The sequence below is a fragment of the Brachyhypopomus gauderio genome, chromosome 21, assembly GCF_052324685.1.
Source record: "Brachyhypopomus gauderio isolate BG-103 chromosome 21, BGAUD_0.2, whole genome shotgun sequence".
NCBI lineage: Eukaryota > Metazoa > Chordata > Actinopteri > Gymnotiformes > Hypopomidae > Brachyhypopomus > Brachyhypopomus gauderio.
The window spans coordinates 277,501-300,000 of NC_135231.1; the positions used below are offsets into that span (position 1 = coordinate 277,501).

General features: G+C 40.7%; 2 protein-coding genes across 9 annotated transcripts in view; both read right to left on the reverse strand.

The window, feature by feature from the left end:
- Positions 1 to 18,467, reverse strand: part of megf6a (multiple EGF-like-domains 6a) — a 63,689-nt gene extending 45,222 nt beyond the window's left edge. The window contains exons 1-3 of one of the 3 annotated variants that reach the window (XM_076984095.1): positions 18,168 to 18,467; positions 17,618 to 17,752; positions 16,650 to 16,753 (exon numbers count right to left, since the gene is read on the reverse strand). In XM_076984095.1, coding sequence (XP_076840210.1) covers positions 16,650 to 16,753; positions 17,618 to 17,752; positions 18,168 to 18,250 — 322 coding nt within the window. In that variant the 5' untranslated portion in view covers positions 18,251 to 18,467. Of the gene's footprint in view, positions 1 to 16,649; positions 16,754 to 17,617; positions 17,790 to 18,167 lie in introns of all 3 variants that reach the window. The other 2 variants (XM_076984093.1, XM_076984094.1) reach the window with 2 other exon arrangements.
- Positions 18,468 to 18,936: 469 nt separating this feature from the next.
- ttc34 (tetratricopeptide repeat domain 34) overlaps positions 18,937 to 22,500 on the reverse strand; it is a 9,815-nt gene continuing 6,251 nt past the window's right edge. For 4 of the 6 annotated variants that reach the window (XM_076984566.1, XM_076984564.1, XM_076984565.1 and 1 more), the window contains exons 6-9: positions 22,490 to 22,500; positions 20,336 to 20,609; positions 19,993 to 20,207; positions 18,937 to 19,852 (exon numbers count right to left, since the gene is read on the reverse strand). The exon at positions 22,490 to 22,500 is cut by the window's right edge and continues 156 nt beyond it. In XM_076984566.1, coding sequence (XP_076840681.1) covers positions 19,307 to 19,852; positions 19,993 to 20,207; positions 20,336 to 20,609; positions 22,490 to 22,500 — 1,046 coding nt within the window. In that variant the 3' untranslated portion in view covers positions 18,937 to 19,306. Of the gene's footprint in view, positions 19,853 to 19,992; positions 20,208 to 20,335; positions 20,610 to 22,489 lie in introns of those variants that run through there. The other 2 variants (XM_076984567.1, XR_013122812.1) reach the window with 2 other exon arrangements.

The window sequence follows — 22,500 nt, forward strand, 5'->3', positions numbered from 1 at the left end:
GTCCTGTGTGTAGTTTTAGTAAACTACCTGTGTGTGGGAACAATGACTACAATGAGGAGGAGTGCTTTTACAAAAAAGAACATTATTTCTTAATTCTCAGAGCACATGTATATTAAAGCATTTATGTGTCACACTATGGAGGTTGTGATGTTACGGCAGTATTTCATGTTGTCCTGTTATTGTCACGTTGTGGCAGTATTCCATGTTGTCCTGTTGTTGTGACGTTGTATTTGTCCCTCAGGTGAGCCTTGTTCATTAGGGAACCCGGCACCTGGGGGTCATTTGTCGCTCTATATATGTCTTGTCTTTGTACCAGTTGTATCATGGTTATTGCATCCTTCATTTGGATTATGTCACAGATTTTGTGTTGCTGCACTTTGCCGATGGTAGGCAGTCTTCAAGGGCAGTGAAAAGATGTGTAACTGGAAGAGGATAAATCAAGGAAAGGAACAATGTGAAATGATTCATAAATGAAACAGAAGAGGCTTCTGCTAGTCTGAATCCAAGTATACAAGGAAAGGTTTACAGCCGTATTACTGCACATTGATCATATTCAGTGAGCAGGTCTTTTCATGCTCCACTTGTACAGACGGCACCCAGGCCTCTGGGAAGGAAAAGGGCCTGCAGCTTTTGTGTCTGTAGCAATCAATCTGGTTTGACCCTTGCTGTATTACTCCTGTAGACCTCATTTTAAGAATTATCACAAAGGTTAGAGAAAACAGTTTGTAATGCATTGCAAGTGGTGTCTGTTTCTCACAAGCCATAATCCCTTTTCAATAAATCAGCCATAAAGGATAAGCATACAATAACTCAGACAGCCATAGAAAAGGAACAATCAGGCTGGTAGGTAATTCATCGGGGCAAAGAACCATTACCTTGATCTAAGCATGGCATGTGCATAAATGTTCCCACCTGGATATGTACTAGACAAGAAAAAAGCAATATGGCCAAACACTCTCACACTCACACACACACACACACCAACACACACACACACACACACACACACACACACACACACGCACACACACACACTCAACAAATATCTCAGGGGGGGCAATTGTTGAGATGACATCCAAGGTGACCTGTTCAGTGGGTAAATAAAAAACACTGACTTGACCAATGAAAATATAATCATAAATATATATTTCTCTTTACATATATATTTCTCTTTCTCTAGACTGTACAGTATTTGTGCACCGATATATCTTGTAAATATAATCTTGGTTAAAGCTCTGCAATGACTGAACAATTACCTGTGGTCAACAAAAATTGTCATCTCTCAATTTGCCCTCACAAACAACTTTAAACATGGAGAGAGGCCAGATTTACCATTAATTAAATAAAGTGAATCTTTCCCACTCACAATAATTTCTGTGTTCCTCAGACAGTATTTTATTGTAAGTGTTGTGTGTTAGAATATAAATGGGCAACAGCATTAAGGATGGAGCAGAATGCAGGGGAAGCAGAACAGGGCGCTCGCTACTTCACAGCCTGCTAGCCATGTTTCCCCTTCATACCAGTTTCACCAAAATCCTCGGTTGTAACGTCCGGAGGCACAATGAATGACGAGACATAAAATCCTTTTCTCTAGATGTCACGTTTATTTTTACATATAAGTAGCGCAGACAGCGCACGTAGAACACTCAACATTTAGCGACACGTAGACTCAAACAACGATGAGCACAGGACACTGCGAACGCACATTAAATAGACAAACCACATACACTCCACGTGATAACGAGACAAGCCACAGGTGAGACGGATTAGCACAAGAAGCATCCGCACCCACGGAGATCCACAGACGCAGACGAGTAGACGCAGACGAGTAGACGCAGACGACGTAAACACACGCCCAAAAGGGAGGGGTGGGTCGGGGACCGCAACGTGACATCGGTTATATTCTTTTCCTCCCTTTGTGGACACTTCACTTGTTTGATGTTTAAATTTGATCTCGGTGGCCCAATTCCTTAGTTGCTAGTTTATCTTGATTATTACGACAACAGAATGGCACTTCTCTTAATGAAACATTAATGATAGAATGTGAGAGAAAAATACAGACTCACTCACAGAATTTAAATCCGGACTCAAAACTCATCTGTTTAAAATTGCATTTTCTTTATAAAACTTTTATTGTACGGTGTCCTTGGGTGCTAGAAAGGTGCCATTAAATAAAATGCATTATTATTATAAAAAAAAACTTCCTTTTCATCATTTTGTAGTGCGTCGCCCAATCGCCCTAATTAACAAACTGCCCATGTCTCTGGGTACAGAGGACGGGCATTAACAGCGGGCAACTCTGCACAGGTCCTTCAGCCCATAGGCCCGTCTTCACCATGCACGCGCGTACAGCTTATGACACACCACCTCATTTACATTTACGGCATTTGGCAGACGCCCTTATCCAGAGAGACTTACATTTTTTTTTTTATCTCAATTTTATACATGTGAACAATTGAGGGTTAAGGGCCTTGCTCAGGGGCACCTCAGTCATGGCCTCAGGTTGGGAATCGAACCCGGGACCCTCCGGTCACAAGACCAGTTCCATAACCATCAGGCCATGACTGCCTCTACCTCAGTCACATCCTCGCTGAGCAGGCGGTGTGCGGAGTCAAACGCGTGGCGATGCCCTTAGACATGAAGAGTTTAGGACTGAGCATGGCAGGGTAAACAAGCTCTGTGCGGTTCAGCCCAAACTCTACTGAATGAACCGTGGTAAATGTGCAGATATAAGTCAGCACCATGCTGTGGTTTAGACACGTGTTAACTTCCTTTTTTCAATGGATGTACATGGAGGTATGTACGCTAAACCTGACTAAAGGAACAATTTAGTCCTGTCCTTAAACTAAACTTCAGAAGCAGGATCTTGCTCCACATCCCTGGCCGTGAGTGGTATCTCCTCTACCAATGCTGCATAACTGAACAATGAACTTTTCTGTGGTCCACTACTGTGCCTGTGTTTAATGCTGCTTAGAGGCTAATAATCTTCCGTATGAATATAGGAGGGGACCAAGGAGAATATCTGGCGGATCGCTGAAATCCTTGTGGGCTGATGAATGAGATAATACAGGTCAGCCAAAGGACAGTAATCCTAATTGACAAGGCATGTAGGAGGAATGTCCTGCCTCCTGTTCTGTGTCTTAGAGGGCTTTGCTTAAGCCCTCCATGGATCCCAGGAATGTCACTGCATATTTCAGGGTATTGTGATGCTGACACTGTGGCCGAATTACAATGTACTTTTTCCAGTTTCTGTTTGTTTTCATGTTTTGTTTTGTTATTTTATATGCATCATAATGGGTCAAAAAGTGAAACTAGCTTAAAATTTCTACCCGTTCATGGTTAAACATTATGGTGTGGGTATTGACTGTATAAATTCACTGCAATTGTGTTCACACTGTGTTAGCTAAGATTGATCACATTTTGTTAGATGAGACTGAATTAATTTCATGGAATTTCAGTTGTAACAAATCAATGACCAAAAATAGCTAAATTTCATGGAATTTCAGTTGTAACAAATCAATGACCAAAAATAGCTAACTTCTACAATTCTGCTAATATTGCCCTCTACTGCCCCCTGTGGACACTGCCATTATATTCTTGCCATAGACTCCTCCCACCAGATTCTGACCTCTCACCATTATTTATATTCCTTTAGTAAATCGAGACAGTTCTTCAAACGTAGTTCATTCTGCCTCTATATACTGCACCGTCAAATGTCCGGTCAATGACCAGGTTGGACACCCAAACCCAAAAAGATTTTCAAAGAGCTGTGCAGGAGATGGATACACTTAAGTCCAGTGAATGCTGCAGTTTGAAAATATCATTGCGTTTTAAAGGCTACAGTCTTTACTACACTTTATTACCTTTATATCTTTACAGGGTGTTTTAATAAAGTGTTATTTTTAATAAAGCAGTGATTCCAATAAAATGGCTAGTGACCGTAAACCCAGCTGGTTCCACTTCCCCATATCTACCCTACTAACCCTGGCTTCTGGAGAGTAACGCTACAGCAACTCCTAGATGAGGTTGAGTGAGGTGCTAGAGCCACCAAGGTGATTGGTTTGATTCCCTGGGTCACTTGGGGGGGGGGGGGGGGGGGGGGGTAGTTACAAAGCAATACAGATGATCCTTAATACAGGATCTATATATTCATTTCAAACATGACTCATCACATAGCGAAGGACAAGAGTGAGTGATGGAATACCGACACACGCTTCATCCCGGGGTTCCACACTGCAACATCTCTGCAACTGCCCTGTCACCAGTGCAGAGATGCACCACTACACACCTCTGCAGGCCCTTCAAGGGGAAACACTGCTCCTTAGCAGCACTGCCTTCCCACACACACAGCGTTTGAACAGAAGACCTAGGTTGTGTTCGAAATAGCCTACTACATACTACTGGCGTACTGCTTGGGACCCAAATCAGTATTCAGTATTCAGTATGCAAATAAAAAAAAATTTCCAGTACGCGAAACATACCCGGATGACCTACTACTTCCGCAAAATATTCCAGCACGCAAACAGAGCTATCTTCGTGGTGTACTGCATCCCATCATGCAACGCTACGTTCACGTGACCCCGTAGTATGCTTTGCCTTTGTCACATACTGGAAACTGTACTGCACACTACTACGAGGACCAGTATGCAGTATCCAGTATATACTGAGTGCTGCATGCAGTATCCAGTATGTAGTAGGCAATTTTGAATGCAGCCCTACACTGCTCTCTCCACCTTATCCTGATCTGGCTATGATACCTACGTAACTACAGTATTGTAGTAAGAAATAAATGTAATGTAACAAATTATAAGTTTGGTATAAGTTTAACACTAGGAACCCGACGGCCGCGAAACCGACGGCCGCGACATTTCCCAGAACAGGGGTCACCAACCTTTTTGAAACTGAGAGCTACTTCTTGGATACCAATTATTGCGGAGGCCTACTAGTTTGATAAACACTTGTGAAATCACAAATTTGCTAAATTTTGCTTCACATAGATGAATATCATTTATTATTAATAATAACATAATTAAAGGTATAATTATATGTTATTATTAATTATATTCATCTATGTGAAGACACTGATCATGTTAATGATTTCTCTCAATAATTATCAACAATAATTTAACAAGGTAGCAGATAAATATCAATACTTTATTTCTATAAATACTTTATTTCTATAAATAACTGCAACACTGGAGGCTAAACCACCTGCACTTCGCCAGATCCCGGTCCAGCTGATCAGCCAAGTTCCCGGACATAGCCGAAACTCTTCTAACCATTGTAGCCGCCCCCAGTGGGACATCGGGGAGAGTGGAGATTACATCGGTTACATATTTCTCGTCTTTAAGCACAGTATTTGCGATTATCATCATTGCTTCTTTGAAAATCTCTCAGTCTGAAAATGCCTTCTTTTTTCTTCTTTTTCTTGATTAAGAAATGTGTAGCTCTAAACGAGGCTTCGGTTGCTTTTTGGGAGTTTCTCACCGGCCTCGTGAAAAAAGACTGTTTGCACAAAGCTGCCTTTAACTCGCAGGCCTTTTCCTCACGTAGTGCGCTGCCCGGTTAGCATGATAGCTTGTGTGACACGTCCTGTAATGTCTTTCCCCATTGTGCCGCTTTACCGTCGCCCCGCAAACAAGACCCACGCAGGAATCTTTTACAGTAGTAACAAATAACTTTTCCTCCCATTCACTGTGAAAATTATGTTTTCTTTCTTTTTTTGGCCATGTTGTCTGGTGTAAATAATCGCCGCACCTTCACTGTGCCCGCTAGCTAGTCTCCACACGGCAACCACGGGCAGTCTCTAATAATCTAATATGTAACAATTTTACATGTAAAATTATTTTTTTAAATATTGTCATTTTCAAGTTTACACCAGTGCAAGGCTGATTAAAAAATAGCAAAAAAAGATGCAGCTCACTGATATGTGGCACTATAGTGAACTATTTTTAGAACAGGCCCGCGGGCGACTCATGACGTCCTTGCGGACACCATGTTGGTGACCCCTGTCCTAGAATTTCATTGTTGTCTTGTTGTTGTGACATTGCGTTCGTCCCTCGGGTGGGTGTGGCCCATTAGGGAACCTGACACCTGAGAGTCGTTTGTCTGTCTATATACAGTAGCGATTGCTCTAAGACTGCAAGGGAAGCTCAGCTTCCCCTAAAATGTCAAAAAATAAGTGATCAAACATATACTGTTGTGTGTACATGTCATTGACTAAATATGCGCTACAACGCGCTCAACTTTTGTTCAGAATTAGCTTCTTATCACTGGTAACGACGCGGCTTTCCTCTCACTCAGTCCCGCAGCTTCACGGTGCTTTAAACGGTGTGGACGCTGAGCGTCTACTGAGTTCAATAGCGAAGCAAAGAGTGCAGCGAAACGAGACGATTCATAAAAATGCTGGGCTTTGTCCCGCCCATCGGACGCTCAGCGTCTCTGGGGGTCTATGGGGCAGTGGGCTGGCCCGGACGCTCAGCTTCTGCATGATGATTGGATGATCTGTCTGAGGCTGAATCCCTTTTTGATTGACAGCGAAATGAGCGAATCAGCTATCTTTTGGTGTAAACCTCCGCGGGAGCATTTAATTTTAATTTTAATTTTAATTCTGTTCTGAGTTGAACTGGAGATTTTCCTAATTCTCTTAGCTGCATTTTCTTCGTTAATAACGACTAGCGACAAATCGAGCTTCTATTTCTGGTGGTTTTTGTTGTAGCTGCTTGTGTTTGGAGACTGACTTCTATCACTCAAGCCCAAATTGAGCTTCCCCTCCTTGAAAGACCAGCATCCGCCACTGCTATATACAGTCCCTGACATACGTTCTGTCGCTTATCCATGTTGTGGAAACAAAAGCTTATAACCTGACTTTAAATTCATCGATTAGTTTTAGAAATGACTCATATGAAAGCTGAAACCCTCCCAAATGAGATTTAATTTACGAAAATAAATTTGCTTTACTGCAGAAATATTGATCATTTAATGAACACAAAAAGATCAGACAAAAGTTTTGTCGCCTTGTCATATAATGCACCCAATCCTAGTTTACAGCCTCACCTGTGCTCACTAATTGATTGGTTAATTAGTGGGTGTGTATAAAAAGGACTCCAGCACCCCAGACCTTCACTTGCACTGCAACTTGACCTCTGACAACATGCCAAAAATCCATCCTGCGACCAAAGCCTTGATTATCAAGACGCTGGAGACCAAATCCACTGCAGAGGTGGCTGGCACCTTTAATGTGTCTCAGCGTCAAGTACAAAGAATTTTTAAAAGATTTGAAGAGACTGGAGATGTTTTTGACAAGCCCAGGTCCGGCAGACCCCACAAGACAACAGCTCAGGAGGAACGTTTGTTGGTTAGAAAATCCAAAGCCAGTCCCTCTTCCACTGCAGCAGAGCTCCACCAGGCCTGGTCACCTCAAGTCCCTGTGTCAACTAGAACAGTTTGTAGGATTCTGTCTCGAAACAGCCTCCATGGTCGAATCAGTACCCAGAAGCCAGCACTAAACAAAAGGCAGGTAAATGGATGGACGCCGGAAAAGTGGCAGAAGGTGGATTTCTCAGATGAATCTTCAGTTGAATTACACCACAGCCACCGCAAATACTGCAGGAGACCTACTGGAGCCCGTATGATCCAAGATTCACCCAGAAAACAGTCAAGTTTGGTGGTGGAAAGATCATAGTCTGGGGTTACATTCAGTATGGGGTTGTGCAAAACATTTGCAAGGTGGAAGGCAATATCAATAGCCTAAAATATCAAGAAGTATTAGCTACATCTTACATTCCCAATCATAAAAGGGGTCAAATTTTGCAGCAGGATGGTGCTCCATCTCATACATCCATCTCTACATCAAAGTTCTTCAAGGCGAAGAAGATCAAGGTGCTCCAGGACAGGCCAGCCCAGTCACCAGACATGAACATCATTGAGCATTTGGGGTAGGATGAAAGAGGAAGCTTGGAAGACAAAACCAAAGAATTTTTATGAACTCTGGGAGTTCATGTAAGACTGCATTCTTTGCTATTCCTGATGACTTCATGACTGCATGGATGCGGTCCTTCAAGCTCGTGGAAGTCACACAAAATATTAATTATGGCTCTAATAGCACCACAACGTCATTCACCAGTGTTATGAAGCATATATTTGTATATGAAGTGAATTATTTGTTTGATTTTCACCTTACTTTCGTGGGTGACAAAACCTTTGTCTTGCCAAAATCTGACCTTTCTGTGTTCATTAAATCAATAGATCAATATTTCTGCAGTAAAGCCAATTTATTTTCGTAAATTAAATCTCATTTGAGAGGGTTTCAGCTTTCATATGAGTCATTTCTAAAACCAATCGATGAATTTAGTCAGGTTATAAGCTTTTGTTTCCACAACATGGATAAGCGACAGAACTTATGTCAGGGACTGTATACTGTGTCTCTTGACTTTGTACCAGTTGACTGCTGGTTATTGGATACTTATTTTGGGTTAGTTCAGGTTTTTAGTTTGTGCACTTTATCCATTAAATCCTCCATTTAAATTAAATTAAATTAAATCCTCCAATTAAATTAAATTAAATCCTCCAACTAAATGAAATTAAATTAAATTAAATCCTCCATTTAAATTAAATTAAATCCTCCATTTAAATTAAATTAAATCCTCCATTTAAATTAAATTAAATCCTCCATTTTAAATTAAATTAAATTAAATCCTCAATTTTAAATTAAATTAAATTAAATCCTCCATTTAAATTAAATTAAATTAAATCCTCCATTTTAAATTAAATTAAATCCTCCATTTTAAATTAAATTAAATCCTCCATTTAAATTAAATTAAATTAAATCCTCCATTTTAAATTAAATTAAATTAAATCCTCCATTTTAAATTAAATTAAATTAAATCCTCCATTTTAAATTAAATTAAATCCTCCATTTAAATTAAATTAAATTAAATCCTCCATTTTCCTTGAAACTGGTGTGATCGCTCCTGTCTTTTTTTGCTCTCCCTCGCGCATCACACTCAGAACACAATGAAATGCAGTTTTGCATCTCCAAGAGGTGCAACCTAGATGGACCAAATGTAAATGTATAAAAAGCTTGGGGATATATACATATCATTTACATGTTATGGAGTCCATGCTAACTCAACACTTAATACATGCCAAGCTGTAAGAATGCTTCCAAATCCATAAAAAAACAATTTGTTACTGTTTGATACCTTCAACCTTGAGTGCTTTTCCTTATGATCTTTTATTGGAGTAATAAAGGACATTTTCATTCACAACACAATTGTTAATTTTTTTTGTACATAAACTATCTACTACCTATATTTTGGACACACTTTGGACAAGCCTGAAGGTTGCATAAAGTATTGCTCACTTCAGGTTTGCAAGTTGAGAAGACACCTGCATTCATATTCATAATATTCATAATATGCAAACAGAAAGAAACCAGATTACCCACCTACATATTATGCACACAGTTAAGGTGGGAACTACTGATGTATTTGGGATTGGAACCTACAAGTACTTGACTAATGAATATGTATAGAATATTTCTTTAAGAGTGTTATCCAGCTCCAAATCACTCCTGGAGCAACAGTGATTGTTTCAACAATACTGTACATACATGAGTTCATGCAGTATTTGGCCGCCTGTATTCTATCACTGAAAGTGACAATCTAACCACCCTTCTAATCGTTACCAGCTGACTAGCTCAACAGACAAAACCAATATGCTTCACTTCTCTTTACCTCAAATCTAAAGCATTCTTTGATTCTAGCTGTAATTCATAGCAACCGGTTCCATTATTCCATGTCTGTCATTAACAATCTGAGACAGAATCTTTGGAGAATTTCCAAAAAGCTCAATGTCCTAACCTCATCTTAAATGTAAGCTTGAAAAAACTTTTCTGTAGAGTCATTTCACAGAAACCTGAATGTCATGACACTTCATGAACTTCACCCTGCCGATCATATCAAGGCCTACGTACATTTGAAACCAATATCAGTTCAGGTGCATCACTAACTGTAATCTACTTTAGAGGAGCTCAAAGCCAAACACAACCTCCCTGAGCTATACCAGAGCTCAGAGGACAATAGCCTGACACACATCACAGAGCATCAGCACCATGGCAATGAGTACAAACAGTCTGCCGTGGTTCAACATCCCGCTGGCCACAACGTTTCAAGCCTTCGCAGCAAGACGGGAGAATGAGCCGTGCGGGTCGTAGGGCACACCGAACCGGAGGTCCCTGGAGGAGTATGAGTGCAGGAGGATAGGTTGGGGATATTTACCTCTGCCTGCCCCCTTACAGGCAGTCGGGCCTCAGAGAGCTGTGGTAAAGCTCCTGCACACTGGGTCCCATCCAAACCCACACAGCACAAGGCCGTGGGGGAGAGACAACAGGACAGAGAGAGGATGTCCTGTCTCAGACTTTATCGGCACTGTGTGTGTAATCATCTCATCAGTGTTTGCTCAAAAGTTTGCTCAAACACCTTATGCAACGACGACAGGCTTGTCCAAATTTGAATTTCAACTTAACAGTAAGATAGCAATAAAAAAAATATTACATCATAGTATTTTATTTTAGTCATTTTCTGAGGTTCTAACTAATGTCGGATTTTGCCTCCACTTGTAAGCTGAATGTGTAAATTGTGCCTTCTCCAGCATATCATAGAGCCTGAAAAATTGACACATTTTAAAACAGCCCTACTGTATATCAAGTTAGCAGTAAGTTATAACAATACATAATTTGAATAGCACTAACAGCATCACGATAACTATGTTGCATAACTTTGAGCTGCTGATCAAGTTTACTGGAAGAGTATAAACACAGCTCATCAGCATGTTACTCTCTGTATGTGTTTTCTCAACACCTATAGCCTGCAAGACATCATATACACAGCTGCTAAAGTCCAACTTCCTGAGCAAGCAAAAATTGGACTAATTGAAAATATTATTTTTGGCTAACAGATTCAAAGAGCACAGCTGTTATAGTCTTTCTCATAGTCTACATATGACATATTTTGCTCAATGTTCTAATAGGCATAATGCTTTCCTCATATTGGTTTTAGTAATTTACCAAACTATGTTAGAAATATATGTGGTAAGATAATTTCACAATTTGACCAATGCAGTTCTACAATGAACTTATAAGTGATTACTCCAGAAAGTGAGAGAATTATAATACGTTCAGGTTTCTGTGTTTATTCATGCTGATTTAAGAACACTATGAGCTGTTCGGGGCAGGACAGAGGCATATGCATGCTTGTAAAGGTGTTCCCTGAGTCTACTCATCTGATCTGATAATGTGGACAAACAAATGTCTGCATGCACGATAAATCTAAGGAAATGCAAACTGGGTCAAAATTCACACTCATAACTAATACAAGAGCTCTACCTGCTGGATTTGAGTACATGTTTACTATTTAACAAATAAATTAACATTCAATTGAAAAGCTAAAGGCAGTGATGCTTCAGAGCAGAGTCTTGTCCAAACTAAAGAGGATTTACCGTCCTATCGCTATGATGACACTAGAATAAAGCAAGTACTGTATCCGTTTACAAAACCAGCTTGGGCACAGTCACAGATGCATTGGCAGGACTAGGCATATTTGTGTAAGTTTTCCTGCCCTACACTAACAAACATTCTTGTATTCTGTCAGTTTCCTCTGTTACATCTGTTGAACAAAAATAAAAGCAATAGTTCTCAAGAGATTCATATTTTAACATTATAAAGAATTACCACTATAACATTATAAAGAATATTTTAACATCAATAATGATGACATGGACTCACAGCTGTGAAGCCATGTCCAACTGGACAAGTCGCGAAAAGACTCAACACTCAATTACTGAATTAAAAAACTACGCCTTGAAGTGCAAAGTGACTGAATGGTGATGCACTGTGTATGTTTAGCCTCTTGTGAAAACCACAAAAGCTAGAGAAACACCCTGAGACGATGGCCCACGACGCCATGCTCCAACCCGAAGGGCTTCATTCCCTTGGCCAGCTGTTCCTGGCACCGATTCTTCCTGCTACAAAAGGGCCTTGTTGAGTGGCTCCCCAGCTCAGGGGAGCAGGTCACTAGGCATCCGGCGCTTTCATTCGTCTTGAGCACAGGGGAGCACAGGGGAGCACAGGGGAGCACAGGGGAGTCGCACACTAATACACTCAGCCATTTCGCAGCCTCAGAACAGGATCACACGTTTTTAGAAACAGGTGCACTGAAAAAATGACAATGCAATGTCAATCTGACATCCAGTCAGTGAAAACAGCCAGACAGCACTTCAGTCAGTGTCATTCAACTGAGCTGTTGCATGCATGTACTGATTTTGCCAAATAATGATGGCAATGGTTGTACCTGATTCTAGCAGTTAATGATAATAATAATAATAATAATAATAATAATAATAATAATAATAATAATAATAATAATAATACATTTTATTTGGTGGCGCCTTTCTAAACACTCAAGGTCACCTTACATAAAAGAGGTAATACACAGCAATAATAAAATAAACAAACAATACTACAAATGCATAGAATCAGTAAATAAGACATAATTTAAAAGAGCATTTAGCATCAGAGATTATAAACAGTTCTGAAAAGATGTGTTTTGAGTCTCGACTTAAACTGAGATAAAGAGTCCAAATTCCTTAGATCAGGAGGAAGAGCATTCCAGAGTGTTGGGGCAGAGCTACTGAAGGCTCTACCCCCCATGGTGACAAGGTGCATAGTGGGAACAGACAGATGAGTTGAGGCAGATGATCTCAGTGATCGTGAATGAGAGGTGATCTTAATAAGGTCAGAAATATACGGAGGGGCGAGGTTGTGAATAGCCTTGAAAGTGAGAAGTAATATTTTATATTGAATTCGTTGCGTGACCAGAAGCCAGTGCAGCTGATGTAGAACAGGGGTGATATGATGATAGAAAGGAGTTCTAGTAATAATACGAGCGGCTGAGTTCTGAACCAATTGGAGTTTGTGCAGAGATTTCAGAGGAAGACCGTAAAGAAGAGAATTAGTAGTAGTCCAAACGAGCAGTAACAAGATTGTGGACCAGAATGGCAGTAGTGTGTGACGAGAGAGAAAGGCGAAGACGATTAATATTTCTGAGGTGGAAATAAGCAGTACGAGTAATATTGTTTATGTGGGATTGAAATGACAAGGTATTATCCAGGATGACACCCAAGCTCTTCACTTGAACAGAAGGAGAAACGGAACAATTATCAATAGTGAGAGTAAAATTATTTGCTTTAGAGAGATTAGACTTGGTGCCAACAAGAAGTATCTCTGTTTTATTTCCATTTAGTTTGAGAAAATTATGAGAAAACCAGGTTTTAATTTCAACTAGACAATCTGCAAGAACGGCTGAGGGAAATTTAGAAGAAGGCTTACTTGAAAGATAGAGCTGGGTGTCATCTGCGTAACAGTGAAAATTTATATTGTATTTGCGAAAAATTATACCTAAGGGAAGAAGATAAACCATAAAGAGAAGGGGGCCCAGGACAGAGCCTTGAGGCACACCAGCAGTAACAGGAGAGGATTGAGAAGTGGAAGTTTTAAGCTGTATAAACTGAGAACGATCTGATAAATATGATTTAAACCAGGAAAATGAAGTGTAGGTTATCCCAATAGAGGACAATCTGTGAAGAAGAGTGGAATGACAAACAGTGTCGAAAGCAGCACTCAGATCCAAGAGAATAAGAATAGAGAGAAGACCAGAATCGGCTGCAGAGAGGAGATCATTAGTAACTCTAACCAGAGCTGTTTCTGTGCTATGGGAAGATCGAAAGCCAGATTGGAATTTTTCATATAAAACATTGTGTGATAGATATGAGTGAAGCTGAGCTGCAACAACTTTCTCTAAAATTTTTGAAATGAATGGGAGATTAGAAATAGGCAGAGCCGGAGTGGCTAATCGGGAGATTCGGGAGGATTCCCGATGGGCCGGCTCTTGTCAATCTCTACTTTGGGCCGATTGGGATGGAAAAATAATTTTGGGCCGGATTTGCGCATGAAACTCCCGGGCTGAAAAAGTGGCCCACTCCGGCCATGGAAATAGGTCATAGGTTATTAAAATCAGACGGATCAGCACCAGGTTTCTTTAAAATCGGAGTAATAGCTGCCGTTTTAAAGGCTATTGGTACAGTCCCAGTCCTAAGAGAAGAATGAATAATAGCAGTAATAAGAGGGAGCACAGTGGGTAAACATGATTTAACCAATGTTGTGGGCAGTGGATGGAATATCAGGGGATTTATAAATATTCTCAATTTTCTCAATGAAGAAAGACATAAGAGAATTGCAGAAGGTAGTAGTGCACAGATATGATGGAAAAGAGTCTGGAGCTCGAACAGTTTTATTATAAAATGTATGAAGTGATCTAGTGTTGATGTATTCATTCTATAGAATGATGTATTCATTCTAACAAAATGCACACTGCCTCCAGGATAAAAGACACAAAGAACAATTAAAACAAAGAACAATTATAAAAAGATGTGAGATCTTTAATATAAAAAAAAAATACAATGTGGAAAATGACTAAGTAAAATGTAAACATGCATATACATTATACTCTCATATTCCTATACTCATATATGATGTATATGATGGAAGGAATCAACCTTTATCTCTTCCATTTCAGTCGTTCACATTTACTTAATTTTATTTACTATTTCCTGTTGGTGACTCCACTAACTTTATAATTTTATTGTAGGCCAAAATTCTCATAAAATGAGAAGAACGCCTAACCAGTGTTGGTTCCTAAACTGAAAGATACTGTTTGCTTTAAGTTACTCTTGGGTTCTACAGATATCTCCAGGTGCTTTTGACCTGGTATTTTTTTGCTTAGACTGAAGTTGTTTTTTGGTGAGTTCAAGGGTCAATAGTTTAAGAATAATTTTAGGCTACTATGATCTATCTACTAACTATAGCTTTACCTGAGCAAAGTTTTAACTCAACTCAGTATACAACGTCAGATTATGACAACCAAAACACTGCCAAAACATCCTCGCACCACTGGATTAAACAGCAATTAAAATAACCTCAATGTTTATGCACAAAATAAATGGATTTACTAGGATCAGAGAAAATATTGTGGATTACCTCACATACTACATAATCATATGGCAAACTCTCAAGACAATGAAGCATATACTGGTTTTAATGTGTCCTGGTCCAAATAGTTCACACTAGATCATTCCTCATGTTATTTTGGATAAGCAGTCTGGACTCTATCCAGTGTAATGAGCATTAAAGAGTGACATTAGGCTCAGATACACCCTCGTGCAAACAGCACTGCAGCAGCATCAACACACACATCCCAGCCGCCTTTCAGGCCAGAAGGACACCAGGCCTTACGTCATTAGCTGGTTGTTTAAGAGAAAACAGAGAGAGTTTCTACTAGTGAGAAGCTGCATGTCGGTGGAATAGTGCAGCAGAAAAAACTTTTGAACGTTTTCGTGCGTGACAACATCGGAGTCCCAACAGAGACAGACCCGGAGACAGGAGCATGATGAAATATCTCATCTAAAACATCTAATCTAGAAAATGTATGGTTTCATCATTCATGTTAATAGCATAGTACAGTTCTCACAGTCCACAAGGAATCCACTGAGATTGCACTAGGCCCTATTAATAACCATTCAGTGAAAGGATTATAGGAGAGGCACTAGCCGCAGATCTCATGTATGATCTCCACAGGAACAAGGGATGTGAATAGAGAGAAATGTCTGTTTCAGTCCAAAATGAAGGAAGATTACAAGATGAGGGACCTGCGCATGCAAAGGGTCTGATGTGTTACTGCTAGACCAGCATAAAGTGACACAAAACAAGATCACCTCAAACAGAACAGGAAAATGTGTAGCACAGCCGTAACCTGTTGCTGTGATAGTTATGTTTTTCATATTAGTGGTCATATCAATGAACATCAGGGAAGATAATGTTAATGTTTAAAGTTAAATGTTCATGATGAACCTCATTTTCAGGTTTCTTTCATAACGTTGCTGCAGTACATGAAAGAAAAATTGGAGTTCTCCTCTACTGCTGACCAATAGCATTTGGGTTATAAATCATGCTGCTTTTCCTTGAGTGAGTGTGATTCCCCACAGTACAGAGTACAATATTTTTCAGATTATCAGATTGTTACTGGGAGTTACTCATTAGTTAAAATCTTTAAATTTGTGATGTTGCAGTAATGTCCAAGCTTCTCCAACTACAAGAAATGCTTATAGCAGCATGAAACCTGCTTTCTGTGTTAAACTAACTTTTACCATTAACTGCAGTGTAAAATAGTGGGTATACTTGCATATAATAACAATATTTACGGAACTTAAAAATCTGTACCTCCATACTGAACGCTCATGTGTAATTAGGAATCCTTGTTACTATTTTGTTCCTACCCCTAGTGGCTCTTGTGAAAGAATATGCAAATATAGCAAAGTCTTTCAGCATTTAAGAAAAACATTATTCATTATATTCTATAAGAGAAAGAGGAACAATACACTATTATATATTGTTACAAAGCATTACACTGTAATATCACAGATATGATATAAATGTGGTGTTGTAATGTAAGAAGTTACCATATATTACTTTGTTACTCTGACTGCACAAAATAAATCATTTATCATGTCAGAAAAGCATCAGGCCAGACACTCACTGTGCAAGCAGCCTGTGTCCCCACTGAGCTGTGTCCAACCGGGGCAGCACCTGAATGAAGAATCTTGGGTGTATATCTGCCTGTAGCCTATGTAGTAGGTAGTCCTAGCAAACCATACGAAAACATCATTATGGCTTTCCACATAACAAGACTTTAAAATTCTACTTGTATTCTAGACTGAAAACTGAACTGAAAAGTGGATTTGAAAATGAATTGGAATCCAGAATTGAAGCTGCAGTCTTCAGGCAGACTATGACAACATCAAACAATGGTTACATTACAGAATTGAGAAAATATACATTCATTCAATAGTTGGATGCATTCAGCTCTGATGCTATGAGACCTGAAACTGCAGCAGTCAATTTGGATGGGAATACACACATCCAGTTGAACTGGAGAAGATAGGACATGAGAACTGGCAGGCCCCAAACCCTAATTAGCTGAGTAATTGTTTAGTCCAGTTTAACATGGCGGTTTCAGCATTGTGCTCTAATAGCCGACGTTAAGGGACAAAAATGATTTGAGCCACGATCTTTCCTTTGAGTCCTGAAGCCTCTGAGGGTTTTAAATGGCGTCATGTCTCAGCAGCTCAGTTGCTAACCACTGACTTTCACTATTCTATTGTGTAATGTCACAGCAAACGTACAGTCAGGGTTCCCTGCAGGCAGCATGAAAAGGGTCGTTAGGACGAAATCACAGTCGAACCGCAGCCCTGACACCGTGTCTCAGACAGCGGATGCTGGGATGTATCAATGCAGCACTTGTATTCATACAGAAGTCACATGATGATCATCTGTTTGAGGCTCCAGTGAAATGTGAAAGGAAGGAAGAGAGTAAAGGAGTGAGGACATGGCTGGATAAACGAAAGCACAATTTTGCACCAGAGGGCCCTGCAATAAAAGTTGATATAAGACTTTGTGCACATCGTCAGTTAACATAAGATTAGGTAAAGGCTAAACTCTACCCACCTCCTTTCATAGCTCACACACCAGCCTTGCCCGGGGCAAGCTTGCTTCCAGACTTTAACCATCTGGATGAATGCTTTCACACAAGGCTGCTTCTCCACTTTAATTACTCTCTGTCGCTCCATACAGACATTTGGTCTACAAGTGGAAGTGATATCACAAGGTTTTTTTTCATCTGTGTAAGGAACGTTATACACTGTATCAGGAATTGCACTAACACAGAAAACACAATTTATCATGCATTAAAAATGTAGTTTCGCCTAATCTAGGATCACCTATCGTATCACTATGAAAAACACAAAATGCAAGATCAAAAGCAGTGGTCACTTTTGACTCGAAAAAAATATATATAGATTAGGCTTTTCATATTTTTGAACATTCAAAATAAGTTTAATTTAAAAATTCATCAAAGACAAATGAACATTACATATGGCTTATCCAAAGTATTTTAACTGTAACCGCAGTGTAAGTATACGAACAGGCACAGCCGAGTGGACACGCGCACACCACACACACACTAAGGCTAAGCAATGGTCCTCACGTTATTACTCACGTGAACGGCTGTAAACCTGCAAGACTTGGCGATGAATTGATTCCATTCAGCATAAACAATAACGCTATGGCGTGTACGGGCATTTTCCTGGTAGAATTATTACTTTGAGAGCAAATAAAACTTAGCACGAATTATAAAATGACACTGTTTGGTCGTTTCAGTTACATCAACAACAAATGGAAAAGCCACGCTGCGCTGCTCCCTCCGTCGTCCAGAATTGCGTGCGTTTATTTCTTGAAAACAGGGTTGCAGGTATTCGCTGCACGCGGGCATTAATGATACCTGTTTGAATTGAACTTCTATGCCTTTTAGCGGTAGTATTCATATCAGCAGTGCTCTTACTCGTTACAGAAAGAGATACTCGTTTTACAGAGATAAAGATGCAAATTACCAATTAAAAACTTAAATCCCGTTTAACGTTAATTTGTATTAAAACGTTGGTAGTATAATGCCATCTTGTGGTAAAAGCTGTAAGTGACGCGAATGGAAAGGTATCACTGTAATGAGTCACTTAATGAAATACAAAAAGATATGTGGTTCTTTTAGAGAGGGCTGCATGTTATAATATGCAATAGGGTTAACAGTGCAAACATTATAGTTTGAACAGTAGTCATTTACACTGCTATCAATCAGATTGTAAAATATCTAAACATAAATTAGCTCTGTGCTCCAAATGTAACCTTGCATACAATAATTAAACCATTTATCCTCTAAAATATGCTTGTTGTATTTCAATTTTATTATTGTCCACTGTTTACATACCATCAGATATAATAAATTGAATTTTTCCTTGAATCTTTACAACAGCTGGTTGACAGATGTATTTCTTGGATGAGGGCTAATAATAATTTTACTGACATTACCAGATGAAACTGCATGGAATCCACACAGCCTGTCTACTGTTTACTGAGTACTGAAAGGTTTGTGGGTTTGTGTGTAGTGTAAATGACAATCTTTTAAATTAGATTTCATTGTTATTACACGATAGCACTGTTCATTTTTATTTACATATAACACCATGTACTCAAAGAAAACGACTCCCAAGCCACTCAGCTACACACATCTATTACAAATACATTTCAATTATGTTGTTATCTACCTCACTCCATAATCTGCATCCACCTCTCAGTCTAGTCTGTTCAGTGTACAATACAGGAACCAGAGCCCTCACGCTTTATTTTGGCCCTGAGCCGACGCAGCTCCACATTGCTGCCGTCGACCCTCAGGCCGTCCTCCGTCATGCGCCATGCTGTGTCCAGCCGCTGCTCTCCATAGCGCTGCAGGGCGAGACGCAGGAAGACCCGGGCCAGGTGGGCCCTCCCGGGGCCGGCATCCACGCACTGCAGCGCCTGCTCCGGGTCCAGCTCTACAGCTCGAGAGAAGTCTTGCAGGGCAGGCTCGTCCCGTGAGCACTGCAGTAGGCTGCGTCCCCTCCGGCACAAGTCCTCCACCACCACCCTGGGCAACTCACCACCACCACCATCGCCCACGCTGTAGGAACTCACGATCCGATCCATGTCAGACACCGCCCGCTCATGGAGGCCCAGGTGGGCTAGGCACGCCGCTCGTTGACGCAGGTGCTGGCACTCGGCACCGCCCCCTGCTTGCACGGCCACCGTCAGCAGGGCTAGTGCACGCTCCCGCTGCCCGCCCTCCCAGACGTTAGCAGCCTCCTGAAACGCTGCCTGACGAAAGAGGGAGGAACAAAAGAGAGAGGAACTCTTTACTGGTGTGCATGAGCACACATGAATGCTAGAGTCATTTGTTCGTCACCTACAAAGGTACGGCCTCTGTGAGAGCGAGACCACAAGTTTAGGTTTGGTACCTGCGCCAGACGGCTTCGTTGTGGAGGCTTAATGAGGGTCAGCAGAAAGTCCAGCACTGAGGGCTCCTTCTCAGACACTCCACTAATGCACCTGGCTGCTAGAGAGTAGTTCTGTTTCCAGCTCTCCACCACTGCCCACCTGGCCCTGGCTGGTGCATCACGAGGCTCCTGCCCAAAGACCTGCTGGAGGTGTGCTCCTGCCGCCCTCACCTCCCCTGACACAGGCGCAAACACAGAGGCTTTCAGTCCGCCATCCACAACAACCCCCACTACGCTCGCCTGCACGTCTCAACCACCATGCCGCAAAGAGGGAAGCGTCAAAGTGAGGTGCACGAAACTTCACCTTGGGCGAGCAGGGTATCTGTATAGAGAAGGTGCCACCTTGGGTCCCTGCAATCAATTTTCATGAGTGTTCCACCAATCAGGAAGGCTTCTCGTAGACTCTCTTCCCGGCAGAGGGCTGAGTTAGTTGACAGAAGAACAGAAAGTGTGGCACGGCAGCGTTGCTGTAACCATTCACAGGCAAGCTTCCTGGCCTTGTCCTTCAGGGACAGAATACTCCGACTAACCTCTTCTGCATCAACCTGTAAAGCTACCAGCAAGTCTTGGGTGGATTCCTGGGAATGTCAGAAACAAGGAAACTTTTTAATTTTTTATATTTTTAATGTGGCTCCTATTGCACAAAAACTTCCCTGAAAACATGACTGTAAGTACTCACATATATGCATTATACAGTATATTAATGCATAGAATTAAATGTAATATTAAATCAAGGTAAGTTAATGTAATTCCCACATGTCATTATAGGGGGCAGTGTTGCCTACAAAAACGCTGTTTTGTAACCTTGTAACCTGTAATCTTTTTCATGGTTGTGGTGAAATATTGTGTCTGAATGTTCCACTCGGCTGACCAACACATAAAAAAATAATAGGTGTCTTAAAGGCCAATTAATAGACATACACTATTATACAGACAAATCAATAGATTAATAAATTAAAGGTAGGGGAGACCAGGGACAGTTGTAACAAGGGACGGTTGTAACACCTTGAATTCCTCCAAACAGAAACAAGCTAGAGTGATTACACTCACTGTGCACATGCTCAGTTATACTGTCTTTTTGCTAACAAAAAAGGAGCCACATTTGAAACTCCCAGAGAAAGTAATCACCAAAAGTGTTTTTTGGGGTAAAAATTTTACTTTTCTATCAGAGGTATTTTTTGGATACTGTCCTGAGATCAAATATCTATGAATCCAAACAAGTATTATTAGAATTACTGTTTTGTAAGCTAAAATTAGAAATGATTAACATGTGTCCAACTAGCAGTCAGGCTCGTTCACATGAGGTGAAAACATAACTGGTGATACTGGGACGATTGTAACGCCTTGATACAACCGTCCCTGAACCAAGTAGTCAGTGACAATGACCATTTATGATCTGCCAAGCATTGTGAAGAGTGTCCTTCCCCTGGCTGCAACAACATCAAATATTCAGGCAGGGTTTGTAGGCACTGGAATTTGGCCTTTTTAAAGAGATATTTTGACAGCGACTTTGCACCATCCCTGGTCACAGATCGCCCACCGCCAGCAGTGACACCACAGGTTCCATCTTCCACTGCAGCTGCAGTGAATGCAGTTGCATGTATTACAGCTCCAACACCCACTGTGGCAACGGTGGCATCCTACACACCACCTGCAGCATCGTCCCCATCACACCATGTGTGGTGTCTGAACCTTCATCCTCCCATCACACCATGTGTGGTGCCTGAACCTTCATCCTCCCATCACACCATGTGTGGTGCCTGAACCTTCATCCTCCCATCACACCATGTGTGGTGTCTTCATCCCCCCATCACATCATGTGTGGTGTCTGAACCTTCATCCTCCCCATCACACCATGTGTGGTGTCTGAACCTTCATCCTCCCATCACACCATGTGTGGTGTCTGAACCTTCATCTCCCCATCACACCATGTGTGGTGTCTTCATCCTCCCATCACACCATGTGTGGTGTCTGAACCTTCATCCTCCCATCACACCATGTGTGGTGCCTGAACCTTCATCCTCCCATCACACCATGTGTGGTGCCCCTCTTCGTTTTGTCATGTAGTGTGAAAGTAATATTTAGGCCTAATAAAAAAAAAGAAATTAATAGTCACAATAACATAAATGATAAATAATCTTTTTCATTTTGAGTATTTGATTGATTAATTACGTACATTTTAGATGTTACAACCATCCCTGGCATGTGTTACAAACATTACCCTGGGACGTTTGTAACAGTGGAGTGACTATCACTCCACTTTTTGCACAATTTTGCAACTTGTACATATTTCATAAACCCGTACATATTTTTTGATTTATTGGAAAAATCACAAAAAGTGTTACAACTGTCCCTGGTCTCCCCTAGTAATAAAATGACAAAACTAAAAAAAAGCCAAAATAAATTATAAAGAAGTGTCCTATAGAAATTAGCTAGCTGCCTTGATGTGTTACTACACCTTCTGTTGGT